The sequence below is a fragment of the Hyalella azteca genome, unplaced genomic scaffold (genome assembly GCF_000764305.2).
Source record: "Hyalella azteca isolate HAZT.00-mixed unplaced genomic scaffold, Hazt_2.0.2 contig11796, whole genome shotgun sequence".
Taxonomy (NCBI): domain Eukaryota; kingdom Metazoa; phylum Arthropoda; class Malacostraca; order Amphipoda; family Hyalellidae; genus Hyalella; species Hyalella azteca.
Genome location: NW_025941780.1, coordinates 87,293 through 101,646, shown reverse-complemented (window position 1 = coordinate 101,646; position 14,354 = coordinate 87,293). Strand labels below are relative to the sequence as shown.

General features: G+C 35.3%; 1 protein-coding gene across 2 annotated transcripts; it reads left to right on the top strand.

Annotated features, from left to right (window-relative positions):
* Nucleotides 1-1,798: 1,798 nt before the first annotated feature.
* On the top strand, nucleotides 1,799-8,487 carry LOC108665281 (mucin-2). Of its 2 annotated transcripts, none has more exons than XM_018152018.2 (5): nucleotides 1,799-1,862; nucleotides 3,307-3,452; nucleotides 4,597-4,676; nucleotides 5,449-5,533; nucleotides 5,960-8,487. In XM_018152018.2, the coding sequence occupies exons 2-5, from the start codon at nucleotides 3,393-3,395 to the stop codon at nucleotides 7,196-7,198; spliced, it is 1,464 nt and encodes a 487-aa protein (XP_018007507.1). In that variant the 5' UTR covers nucleotides 1,799-1,862; nucleotides 3,307-3,392; the 3' UTR covers nucleotides 7,199-8,487. The 2 variants fall into 2 exon arrangements, with proteins under 2 accessions (XP_018007507.1, XP_018007506.1); XM_018152017.2 differs by having other exon boundaries at nucleotides 5,446-5,533.
* Nucleotides 8,488-14,354: the final 5,867 nt, after the last annotated feature.

Sequence of the window (14,354 nt, the reverse complement as noted above, 5' to 3'; positions counted from 1 at the left end):
TCACATGTTATGTTATGTTATGTTATGTTATGTTCTGTTATGTTATGTTATGTTATGTTATTATACCCTGCCTTCATGACGGCAGCGTTAATTGTTACTGTACTTGGCGGCCGGATGACGCTACCGAGCGAAAATATGATACCTTCATTTCACATTCAAACTGATCCTTAATGACCGACTAAAATATATTAAAAAACTATTATCTGTTATTTTTTGTTCCATACGCAATTTATTCGTAGACTAAATGGGAAAAATTTACTCATGGAAATAATTATTTGTCTCTCGTTTCACTCAGCGATCGATCTTCGGTCTTTGGTAGATGGAAAAAGCTATTTGTTCACTAGGAAACTAATCATAGAATGGGAATAAAATTCATTGAAATAATCACGTTATGAACACGATATATCAACAGCCTAGCTACACAGCGAAAAACGCAGAATTTTCAATAATTATGGAATTTAAAATGTTTAGAGGCAATATGGGATAGTGTTCTGTTTTTCAAATGAAGCAATGTTCTCTTTCAAGAGGACTGACTTGATTACAATCAACGTGTAAAATCTTTTGATTCTCAAAAGTTGGTAAATTGAATTTAATGCAAAATTAGATTCACTTTATTACCAGTTCTCTATCAATTTGAAAAAAGCTAAATATAAAATCTCTATAAATCAAGTGACAGCTGACGTTTCATTGACTCTATAATTCGATAAATGGGAACAATTAATGTTATTAATTGGTTTGGATCTCCAATCATTGCTTGTAAGGTTTGGAAGTGCAATAACAGCAAATAAAATTTAGGAGTTCTTTAGTTGCAATCTAGGTTAGAAAATGCAGTCATTGAAGTTTATGTTTGGATGTGCAATCACTGTAAGCAAGGTTTAGCAGAGAAATAATTGCACTTGACTTTTGAAAGTGATATTATCGTGATTAAGGTACGGAAGTGCATGAATTTAAATTAAGGAATAGACGTACAATCAGAGCTAATGATGAATGGAAAGGAAATGCAAAAATTTAAATAATGGTTTGTAAGTTTAATCATTTTAATTAAGATTTAGAGAACTTTTCACGTGCACAGCAGGCATCTCGCTTGACGAGTTGGAAGTTGGCAGAGTCGCTGGTAGTTCCAGCGTGTAATGTGGATTTAATGGTTGAACGATTATTGATATTGCAGGGTGGCCCAGTGGTTACAGTTCAGAGTACCGAGATTGGAGCAGAAAGGCGCGGGTTCGATCCCAGCTCTGTGCGCCAGTTTCTTGTCGGAATCGGCTAGGACTGAAACAAATTCAACGACAGGCAAGTCTGTGCACATTACTTTCCATTTAAAAGTTACTGTAATAAAAAATCAATTTGCGAATGGAAGCCATGACGCGAAAAAATTTAAACAAACAAAAATATGAACCAGTTGCCAAAGTTGTGGGGGATTCAATTGTACCTATATATTATTTCACAATATTGACTTATTTATGAACCACACTGCCGGCCGGATTATTCCGTTATCTCTTATCACATTTGCTGGCAGAAAATTTATTGGTGGGTCAGAACAGACAAAAAATTTCGCCGCTGCCCGAAGACTAAACAAAACAGACAAAAAATTTCGCCGATGCCCGAAGACTAAACAAAACAAACAAAAAATTTCGCCGATGCCCGAAGAGCCGAGTATGCTGGCCGACTGGTCAAACCTGTTAGTGAGTCTAGGATATTGCAGCCAAGCCCCTCCGTTCGAGTGCGCTGAAAATGAACGGAAAATTTATTTATGGTCGGTTTAGAAGACTTGCCAAATGCGACGCTCAAGCAGTGCAGTTGCGGCAGTGCACGGCAGAGGAACAAGGTTGCTAGAGCCTCGGAAATTTATCCCCACTAAATAAGTCCGTAAAAAATATAACCGTTGTTTTAACTTATAAATTGTTTGGAGAGGAGCGAGAGGTTTGATGCAGAGCTCTTAGCCAAATAAATGAAATTTTTAATTAATTACCGAAGCAATTGAATAGCTCCTGGAGCCATGATTTGCGTTTTTTTCTAGATAAATCAATTGATGGACAGATGTAAAATAATGAATTCTTTGCCGGTTATTATTGGAACATTGAAATCATGTAGCGAAATTATTATTAAAGCTGATCGCAATAGTGAGGAAACTGAAGTTGAGGCTCGAATGGACCCAAGATAACGAAAAATTCATAAGTTAAGAATTCCTCTTAGTTACTTGTTATAGGATTACGTGAAAAAAAGCCGTCTTCTGGCATAGCCTGACTTAGTTTTGCCTTATTAGTTAGCTTAGACCGCAAATTAAATAATAATGTAAATGCGAAGCAAATGTTAAGTAAATTTATAATATTTTTATTTAAATACTCAATATTTCAATTTAAATATGAAGAATTTACTTAATATTATCTTTGCTTTAAATTTCTTGACTTATTTATTATACTTCAACTTCATTACAACCCCGAGGTATAGTGTCTGCCAAATTTTATCACAAAAGAAGTAGATTTGCATGCCTGAAAACTTAATTCATACGTGTGCTCGTAGCTGTTAGAAAACCTCTCATGGCTCAGGCTATTATAGTGATTTGATGCCAGCCAATTTCGACGTTGATGTATTAATTGAAAATTCAGACGATGGGCACTTTTGGAGACGATAGTTCGTCATCATCACGATTAACTTTTAATTTCTATTAATAATAATAGTAATAATAATAATAATAAAGGCTATAACCGTTACTATACAAAGTAATATTTCATCATTAATCATTGATTTTAGTGATCATGTATTTTTGTTGATGGGATTTAGGAGCAATAATTATGCATTGGTATGACTCTGGCTTGCCAGCTATTCGCTCTCTCACGGTCACTCACTCAACTCAGTAGAGGATATCATCAGAACAATATATCATTCAATGATTTTTTTAGAACTCAGCCGCTTTTTCGAGGTTTACGTCTAGGGAAACTTAATTAAACGAATTAGTTAGTGTAAAGTCTATTCACTGGGGGATGTTGCTCATTCAAAGCAATGCGTTAATTTCTCGTTCAATTTATTCATAATTTCCTCATAGATTCGATTCGTATAAAATATTTGCAAACACACATGGGATCTCATGAAAATATTTTTTAATATCTCATGAACATATTTTTAATGTCAAATGAAAATAATTTTTAATTTCTAATGAACTTATTTTTAATATCCAATGCAAATGTTTTTAATATCCAATGAAAATGATTGTTAATACATAATGAACATATTTTTTTCATATCTAATGAAAATGTTTTTAATATCTAATGAAAATGTTTTTTAATACATAATGAAATTTTTTTTCAGAAAGTTGACTAGAGCTAAGCACCTGTACGCATAATATAGCAGGAGGGAAGTAAAGACTAACTGTGGTGGCGTGAAGGCTTCGTAAGATGGAAGTATCGCTGACGCTGTGCCTGCTGGTGGCGAGCGTGGGGGCTGGGCCGCTGCAGGTCAGTCTTGTTTATCCCGAGATAATTAGCAATGATTTTAATTTAAATTAGCAACGCTTTTATTAATAATGAGAAGATACATAATGAATTGAGATAGTATTATTTTTAGCAGTGTACGAAGGGGACTTTCCATAAAGGATTGATGCGTATTTGCATTTTCTTCTTATAAATTCACGTACAAAAATTGTGTGTAAATGGGCTTTGAAAATTGTATTATGACCAGCAAACTTCTGAATAAAAAATTGGACTGATGAGAAACATGATGTAAATATTCACAACTAAGTTTTATCTGAATTTTTTGATAATGGCATTAATTATTCAGAAATAAAAATTCTCTTAAGCATGAACATTTAGTTGCTTGATTTTCGAGAATTTTTTTAAACATTCAAAATTTCAGTTTTTAAGCTTGAAGCGAGAAGACCGAAAAATTTCTTCTCACAAATTTGCTATCCAAAACATAGCTTGCTTAGTTCAATGTCATGAAATCTGAACTTCAGGCCTTATTTCCCATATTATATTCTTACGCGTTTGCAAAAATAGAGAATTAATTCTACATTATCCTTCTTGGCATAAAATGAATTTGACCGAATAAATTGAATATCAAAGTTGAGTTTTGGCCGGTCGGTGACCCCTGGAGCTAGCCCCCCTATAAGGGCTCGGGCGCATTAGGCTCCACCAGACCAGCAGCGGTCAAGATAACGGTTGTGTCTTGCTGTCTCATTGTTGGGCCAACCTTAAGACATTTCTGCCGTCTTGCTGTCTCATTGTTGGGCCAACCTTAAGACATTTCTGCCGTTTTGCTGTTTCATTGTTGGGCCAACCTTAAGACATTTCTGCCTGCGCAAAAACGATATAAATAGCCACAGAAATGATAATTATACCGCATTCACTCAAAAATTACTAGAATGCAACATAAAAACAAGAAATTAAACAGAGGATTTACTCTGAAGTGTTGCTCGTTTATCAGAAAGCTGGACTTCTCATGTGTTGACGGAGTACAAAAAAGAACAACCTTCTTTTAAAAATTTGTTCAAACAAAGTCTTAGATAAAACTTTAAAAGTTTTACAATTTTCATTTAATTTTTAGAGTCTTTTTTCAGATGTGTTTATTGATTTTTAAAAATTTGTTTTCCTATCCTTGCAGCCGCTGTCGAAGGAGGAACCATTTCAGGATGGCAGGAATGACGTCGGAATATTCGTTAAGGAGGAAGACCCGATTTATAGGTAATTTAATTCTAATAAGTAAACTCTTGTTCTTCTGTAGAAATATCTTCAATTGAGAGTTTTCACACGTGCATTGGATTAATTAAAAGGATGTTTACAAATGTATTAGAATAAAATGAATTTTTATTATAATTTAAACAATTTTAGTAAATTGAAATGGGAAACTTTTCGCTAAAATTGGATAAATAAACGTTAATAATACTATTCTTACAAATATATCCTAAGAAAATATAGTGCTCAGACCGATCTTGCAGCAAACATGCGAACAACCCATCATAATTATTAGTTTAAAACCTTTGTTTCTAATTAATGGCTGATTGAATAAGTGAATTAAATATATATATTTCAAAACTGATAAATAGCTAAGTCATAAACGCTTGTTTCTTCTAGGACACCCTGAATAATGTCGAGAGGTACCCAGGACGGTGATAGAATTATAGAAAATAAGTTCTACATGAGTAAATACTCTTTTGAAAATAATAAGTGTTTCTGTCGGTCGCGTCAATACAATTCACATTATATTCACTTCTGAATACGCTTGAGTGAAAGTTATTAGTAGGAAAAATATTTTGATAACTGGAATATATACATCGATCTTAAATTACAGTAAAATTAAGTAATCATAAAGGTTTGTCTCCCAAACCTAAATAACTTGTGCCATGTTACAGAATTGATAGCTGTTAACAATTTTATTCTGAATAATTTATTGTACTGATTTTGAATAAAAATCTATTCCTAATGATTAACAAGACTTTCGTATTCGTGATAGAAGATTGAACGGAGATCAAGTGGAGCCAGTCAACGAACAGAGCATCGGCGCTTCTTTCAGCAGCCTGAAGCCCATCAGCATGAAACACGTGAGTCTAAGGCACTTCAGTGCAAACCACTTCAGTTTGAAGTCTTTCAGCCCACACCATGTAAGTTTAAAGCATTTCAGCGCAAAACAACATGAGTTTAAAGCCCTTCAGGGCAAACCAACAGGGTCTGGAGTATCTCAGCACAAACTACAGTACGTGAGTCTGAAGCCCTCCGTCTGAGAGCATGCGAAAGACGAGTAACATATTGCAATCTTTCATAAAGCGTCCTCGTGAAGAAGGTTTTTAATGAATTATGATGTATACGTTGGCACCTGCAAGCAACAGGTATCGCAGATCTAAATTGTTGTTGTTGTCCATTTCATGTCCATCGCCCATATATTTTTCAGCATCCCTGCTCCCACCAGGGGCCGCCATGACTGTGGAATTTGTCCGAATTTGCGTCCACTAAATTACCATTGTGTGCAGGGCGTGCTGGATGCTCTCATGCGAGTGAAGAGAATGGATAGGCATGAAGAACAAGTGGGAGCTGCGAGACAGGAAAGGAAGAGGAAGAGAAACCGGAAGAAGTCCGGAACTAATCGCGTCCCGGAACTCAGTAACGTAAAGGAAAGCGCCACTGATTCCAACACTACCACGGTAACGCCTGCTACTACTTTGGTCACCACTGGTTCAACTAATTTTTCGAGCAGTTCCCCCACAATCACCAATTTTGCTGATAAACCAACAGTATCTATAACGGCTTCTACTGAACCATCACATTCTTCTTCGTCAAGCAATTTTGGAACATTGTCCACTCTCCCTGCTACTCTTAGTACACCAACCACTCCTACTAATGTTCCTTCTACACTTCCTGCTACTCTAACTACTGCAGCCACTCCCATTAACGTTCCTTCTACACTTCCTGCTACTCTTACTACTGCAGCCACTCCCATTAACGTTCCTTCTACACTTCCTGCTACTCTTAGCACGGCATCCACTAGCATTAACACACCTGCTACACTTCCAGCAACTCTGACCACTGCAGCCACTCCCATTAACGTTCCCTCTACACTTCCTGCTACACTTACTACTGCAGTCACTCCCATTAACTCGGCTGCTACACTTCCTGCTACTCTTACTACTGCAGCCACTCCCATTATAGTTCCTTCCACAATTCCTGCTACTCTTAGCACGGCATCCACTCCCATTAATACGCCTACAACACTTCCTGCAACTCTAACCACTGCAGCCACTCCCATTAACGTTCTTTCTACACTTCCTGCTACTCTTTCCACTGCACGCACTCCCAAAAACGTTCCTTCTACACTTCCTGCTACTCTTTCCACTGCAGCCACTCCCATTAAAACACCCTCTGCACTTCCTGCTACTCTTACTACTGCACACACTCCTATTAACACTCCTGCTACACTTCCTGCAACTCTTTCTACTGCAGCTACTACCATTAATACACCCTCTACTCTTCCTGCTACTCTTACTACTGCAGCCACTCCCATTAATACACCCTCTACTCTTCCTGCTACTCTTACTACTGCAGCCACTCCCATTAATGTCCCTTCTACACTTCCTGCTACTCTTACTACTGCAGCCACTCCAATTAATACACCCTCTACGCTTCCTGCTACTCTTACTACAGCCACTCCCATTAATACACCCTCTACTCTTCCTGCTACTCTTACTACTTCGACCACGATTGAACAGCGCTAGGAAATAATATCGTGAATTTAATTATGACATGAAGATAAATGGAATGCAGATAGATTTTGATAGATTTTGCTTTTAATGATAGAAAATGCTTTTAATGAATCTTTTTTAATAGATTATTTTTCGTAGATGCATTTTTAGATTCTAATCCACTTGGAATTTATTTTTGGTTAATCGTATAAAATAATAAATGTAAGTAAAAACAGAGGTTACCAACGCTACTATGGATTAATTATGATGGTTTTTATAAAAACCTTGGTCGTCAAACCATTATTCTCGTTGGCATAATGATATTTGTCGATTTCTATGTTATTATCCGAAGTATTTCGTGAATAATTTGATTAAAAAGGCCAATGCTAGTTCAGTGTTATACATAAATGTATTTATTTTGAAAAAATTTCAAATCAAGAAAATCCGAGCGTTATTTTTGAAGATAATTTCATCGGATCCCAAAACTCTAACGCGTCGAACCGGAAAAAGTTCAACTAGAAACTCACAAAGAGACGATTAGACACGATATAACCATTTAAAATTAAATAGATGCAACAGCGGTAGGTGATTTTAATTATAAATTAATTTAACATTCTCACTCACTTGCTGTTTGTACGGTATTGCTGAACACTTGCAGTTAGGGTCGCGACGTCTAAGTATTAAACCTATAATGTTGTCAGATCTAATTATTCAAAGTACTTGATAGTAAAGTAAGGTAAAATTGATATAATGTATAAGGATCGTGGGTGCGTTGTTGCAGGGGTTCTTTGTAAGGTTACTCGTTGCGAGAATTCGCTACCATTCAGCGGTGACTTCCCTTTTTCAAGCTGCTTGTAATCTTTGACTGCTGCTTAATCTCGGACTTTCCCTTAATCTCGGACTTTCCCTTAATCTCGGAAAGTTTCGTTATCTCGGAATATTTCTTAGAGTCGGACTGTTCCTTAATCTCGGAGTAGAAAAGCTTCTGTTTTTTTTTAAAGTAAAACAATATTGAACATTCTCGTACTGCCATCCGCTTGAATTAGCAGGCCATGAAAAAATTATTCCTCGATAGCATTTATTCGCTCAATAAATGATTCACTAAATGGTTCACTCAATGAATAAATTAATGTACTGTAAACCATTTAGATTTTATTTAAAGCTGAAGCAGAGAAAGTTGCTGTTTTAGCTTTGTTGCATTCATGTTTTCAGAAATTGTTCAATGCCGCACTAGTGTATCGCAGACACAGTCTGATGAAGCTCACACATGACTCAATGGGCATTCAATTTCTTGCAACTCCTTTGAAAAATTCTTAACGATTCGCGATTTTTTATTTGCTCCTGTTTTCTTTAATAATCATCAACTTTTTACATTATAGGAATCGTTTCGAACCTTGAAGATCGTGTTCAACGATGACAGTCGCCAAAAAATGTATATTCCAGTACCTCATTTTAATTCGTAATAAGTATTAATTAACGAAGGACGGCAAATTCTGCTTCTATGTTCTTGACAAGCTTCAAGTTTATTTCTTAGACATCGAGTTATCCAACTGTATAACTTTTATCCACCTCCTATATTTCTATGAGTTTTACTATTTTTCGCGTCCAAAGGTGTTTGCTACATTCCGATCAAACGTACTTACGTACTAGATATCAGATATATACGTAGCAGGAAAATATATTTTTTAGAGTGCCATATATTTTTGTTTGTTTGATCTACAAATCTACAAAATCTTGGAGGTGGAGAGAATTATCTTAGTGGTCACAATCACAATAGTAAATAAAGGAAAATAAAAAACGCAGCAGTGTTAAGATACGTAACTAATTACTCAGAGATTTGAAACCATTTACATGGTGATTATAGTCTTATAATAAAGCTACGTAACTCGGAATGAGCACAGTCATAGACAAAAACCAGTCAGTCGAATTTCCTACAGAAGAAGTCGAATTTCCACACTGGAATTATCCAGTGTGGTTATAACACAAGAAATGATAATTAAAATTTATGAAATGAACTGAATTTCATCATTAGCTTATTGTGATTTAAGAGTATTACTTGCTGGTGAAACCGTTCTCAATACAAATCAAGGCAACATAATACAGTCTATTCAAAGTCATGTATTCCATCTGATGGAAATCGCGGCGTCGTAATAAACACGTTTCATTTCCTCTACATTATGTAAATGCACAATAATAAGGTAATAGGTTACTCCGCCCCTATGAAAATCATGACTCCAACAACTCGAGAGACGTATAAAATTGTGAATAAATTTTACGATATGAGCCTTCAGTTTTTCTCGATGAAACGTTGTGTAATATTTTATATAGCTTTCTTGGAATGAAACGGTGGCACAAGTTGGCAAAAATAATGAGGTGGGTTTGTTAATACTTGACTCCATAGATACATAATAACTGATAAAATAACTCCTGGGCAACGGTGACGCATTGAAGGCATGCAAAGGAAGTGTGCAATATGAATTGGTATTTCCCCTCATTGAGAATGAATCACATTTTTTCTACTGAGAAAAACAAAATAGAATCTTTTCATTCAACGCAGTGAAAATTATTCTTATTACTCCAATTAACCATTACTAATAAGGAACAAATGTATCGATCAAAACTCGCAAAATATTAATACTATTTTGGAACAGATTGTCATTCGGAGTACTAGCAGGATTAGGTAAGAAATTCACCTATTTAGTTTCAAAGAGGCAAAATGTTAGCAAATGTGTACTGCAACGATTACAAGTTCACAGCAAGCTTCACTCTCTCACAATTAAAATTCAGACTAACATTTCCACTGGAATACAATCGTACATTGTTGAAAGATTGTCTACTTATCCCTAATAATGATTACATGAAACAAACATTTTCTTACTCGAAGTCACGATCAAGTCCACGAAACAGGCAACAAATTTCACATGAACTCATTCTGGTATTTCAACTTCGTTGATGAGTTAAAAACAAATTCAAAATTGAAAATAAGTATATGTCCAAAAGGAAGTCTTTATCACAACACAGCAGTATTACAACGACAAAGTCTGAACACTACACGAAATGGCAACGCATTCACCAATGCCCCTAATCACGCAAACGAATTAGAATGTATATGAAAACGTCTCTGATTCAGAAAGTCCACATCTCGATTTCAACTCAAAATGAAAAATGACGACGTCAGTCTAACTATGCCATTCCCATAACAGTAATTTTCCAAATCTCTTACATTAGTAAGCGCAAGAAAGACGACCACTTGGTTGAATTTTGTTTCTTTCTCGAGATATTCTTCTTGGCCGAGGGACTTCCAGCAGTTGAACTCTTGATGACCACAGGCAAGTTGAGCTTCCTTACTTCCAAATAAGTCTGCAGGTCCATGCTCTCATCTATCACGAGTTCGGCTTGAATGCCATGTTTTAATGCCATTTGATAGAACAAGAAACCTAGGCGGTAGTCGGGCTTTCCAGTGTTCAGTTTTTCTGTAGCATCAATCAATTTACGTCCTTCGTACTGCCAGTCTTTGCAGAAAAAGTTTTCGTGTACAAGATTGCAGCTTAGAGAATTACATTTTGAGTTGTCATCCGGATAAAAATCACTTGGTTTTCGCTCCAAGTCGTCCAGAGACACGTGGGAGACTGACTCAGGGAGTTCAGAAAAGGAAAATTCGTCGGCAAAGTGAATACGAGGAGCCATATGGAGTCTCACCTTTATTGAAGAAATAATTTCTTCTTTTGCAAAATAACTGAAATTCCACTAGACTGGAATAATACACTCGTGAGAAATGAGTTACGTGCACTGATGAGACCGTTGCTATTTCTGTTACTCAGGAACTGTAGTGCTTGGCGAATGCTGATGGAGTGAGGTCGAACAAAGGCCTAACGCACTTATATGTATCTACGAGATTATAACGCACTTAAAAGAAACGTTGGCAACTCTCAGATTATCCAGAATCGTGATAAAATGTGTAAATTATGGAACTTATGTAGGGATATTTCTGCGCGTCTGGAATAGTAATAATCTTCGATGCTTGGTGCCACAGTTTAGTTGGTTTTTCAGCTAACGGTATTATTTAGGAATGAAGTTTAGAGGCGTAAAATCCTGTCGAAATAGGATGGGAAATAACTGGCAATAGCAAACTGGCTTGTCCAATTTTAGAACGAAGTTGAATTTTGCTGATTAACGAAACTTACGTCAGAATGCTTATTAGAATTTGAAAGGTGCAATCCAACTTCATGCGTTAATGATTCGTTTGATAATTATAGGTAATTGAAATGTGGTAGGAATTTTCACCCATGTAACAAGCATCTCGTAAAATAAAAATTTCGTGAAACTGTGCGACTGAAGAATGGAAATTTCCAGACGAAGCAAGAAATTTTCCATCTCCATTGAATGACGCTTCTAAATTTCATGTGATTAATGAAATAATAATAGGAGATAATTAATAGAAATTCAGTGCGAAATATTAATTATACTTAAGAATATAACTTTGAGCAAGTTTTCTGATCCAGGAAATAATATTTTTATTATTATTTACTTATAAATTCCGTCTATTTTTATGTAAGAATTTTAGTCTTGAACCAGCGAATCCATCTAAACGAACATTATTTTCAATCAATAATTTGAATTTTAATTAAATTTGATTAAATTCGAAAATACAGCGCACCAAAAATCAGGAAGCGAAAAAAAAACAAAAAATCAGTGAGTAATTGTTAATGGCTAGGATTTTACGTTCTGTTGCAGGTTTATCTTACATTAAAATGGCACTGATATTTATTTTATACTGAGATTCACGTAGAGATAAGCGACAGCACCAGAGACGCGTTGCCGCTCCTTCACTAGCCCGACGCCACGTACGCTGGAGTGGCCGCCACCATGCAGCCCAGTAACTTGCCAGGTAATGAACTATATGCCGTACGTGAGAGTGAAGATTCTGGATGAAACTAAATCAGAATTTCAAATAGAAAGTGCATTCTAAACCTATGATGAACTGGGTGCATTGCACTGGAGCAAGTGTCTCGTAATTCAAAGAGGAAGGAAAATTCGTAAAACGCCGGATTTAAAAATAAAATTATACTAAAATCTGTTTAATTTGAGTTAGTTACGCATTAGTTACACATTTCAACTAGTTACACAATAGCTTATGAGATGTATGATTTTGTATTCAGAGCTAAATTGAGAAGACTGCGCGTTTGGTCCTTGAACAGAACTGAACTTTGGCTTTGTAGATTCATAGAAGAAATGGAGATTTTCTAACTCCTGTGTTTGGGCAAAGTTTATACTTTAAATAAACGATTCTTTGGATTAATAAAGGTGATGCAAATACATTCATAATTTGAATTTCAATTGAAAATCTTTATTTGCAAATCGAGAAAATTTGTAGGATGGTAAATTTTGTGCCTACAAAAAAGTTTCAAATTTCTTGAACTCCTTTGTTGCGTAGCAAGCAGATTTTCACTAATGGAGCCAAGTGTACTTATTTTAAATGATACCTGGAGAGAAAAATGTTTCAACTGCAGGGTCTTATTCAAGGACGTCAAAATTTATGAACTTCTTTCAGAATTGGGGTGATAAAGTGAAATATTTTTTTCTAAAAGTAGCTAATTAAGTGCTTGTGAGCAATCGTTATTCATGCTAATTGAACAAAAGGGTGCCGGTTAAATTTCAAGATTACCAGACGATTTTTATTAACATTCTGTGATATTGCCTATGTGCCTATATATATGACATTGTACGGTACCACCTCGAGCTCTAGCAAGCAAAGGATGCGAGTCTAGAAACTTCGTTGGGAGTCAGACATTCCATAAACTTGACGTGACCTGATTACGTTTCCAGAAAAAAATTCGTAACAAATTTATGAATATCAGGGAACTGGGCTAAACATAAACAAGCAAATGAGAGTATCAGCGACAACTACGATCTGAATATCTAAAAATTAATTTCAGAATGGCTGATCATATTACAATATTTATTATTTAGGGTGTTCCGGAGAAAATATTTTCAAAAATCTTACTATTGTTCAATTAATGGTTTTCTTAGGAAGTTTGCTCCCGATCATTGAAATTATTATTTTTATTTTCCTATATCATCGTCCTGCAAATTCGTCAGCTTTTAAAATTTAGTAGAAATTCTATACTCTACAAACCAGATGTAGTGCCACAGAACAAAACAGTTTTCGCGCGTTGCTCTGGCATTACTGAATAATTTTTTTCAAAGCTTATCGCATTTTTTACCAAAATTGATGATCTCAAGAGAAGTCAGGAAGTGACGCTCTGAAGATCATACATTTATAATGATTGGCTCATGGCCCTGATAACTCAATTAACATGAGTACCTGTATTATATTTTCAAATAATTTACATGACGATGGTGTTAATTATCAGTTCTTTGTGCTAATTGGCATTAGAATTTGATATTAAACTATTTTTATAAACGTAATTTTAACTCAAATGATCAGTGTAAAAATGAAACTTATACACTAATGCCATGCAATAATACACTGTATTATTGTAATATAATACTACAATAATGCACGATGTACTCTATAATTGAATTAATGTTGACACGAGGTTCCCATTTCCGTATTAATGTTTCTGCATCCAAACGCGGTATAGTGAATAATAGGCGCATGAAATCACTTTGAGTTAAAATCCTGCGAAAAATACGTAGTTTTTCGGGTTTTACCGTAATGACGTAAGGGCTCTTATATTCTTTAAAAGAAAGATCCCATCAAAAGAAAAAAGATAACCAAATGTCCAAAAAAACTGGCCATTGGACACAAGCGGTGAAGGCCTCGTATGCCTATGTTAGGCCTATTTAGGCTGTCAGCTGAAAACAGGAATCTTGAAGACCTAAAAAGATTGAAAATATGATTGTCTATGTCTAGTAAAGGTTGAATTTAACTCGAGTGTCACAAGGTGCATGATAAGATATCAAGGTTAGAACCAATCTAGGCCTAAATGGAGGAATAAAAGATTTTATATATGGATATATTATAAAATGAATATTCATCATTTACTAAAATCATTTATGTATTATGCAACATTATTAAAATAATATCATTGAATTTAGTGATATACAGTTTGACTTTAACGCCTAATGATATTACCTCAATAATGTCTGAGTGATTTTTCAAGAGGGCGACAACTACTGAATATCTGCCAGCGAATAAATAATTTTTTCCTACATTTATTATTTA

Coding starts and splice junctions, on each gene's coding strand:
- LOC108665281 (XM_018152017.2), top strand. CDS start 3,393: ATGGAAGTATCGCTGACGCTGTGCCTGCTGGTGGCGAGCGTGGGGGCT. Junction 3,453..4,596: donor TGGGGGCTGGGCCGCTGCAG/GTCAGTCTTGTT, acceptor CTATCCTTGCAG/CCGCTGTCGAAGGAGGAACC. Junction 5,534..5,959: donor AGCCCATCAGCATGAAACAC/GTGAGTCTAAGG, acceptor CATTGTGTGCAG/GGCGTGCTGGATGCTCTCAT.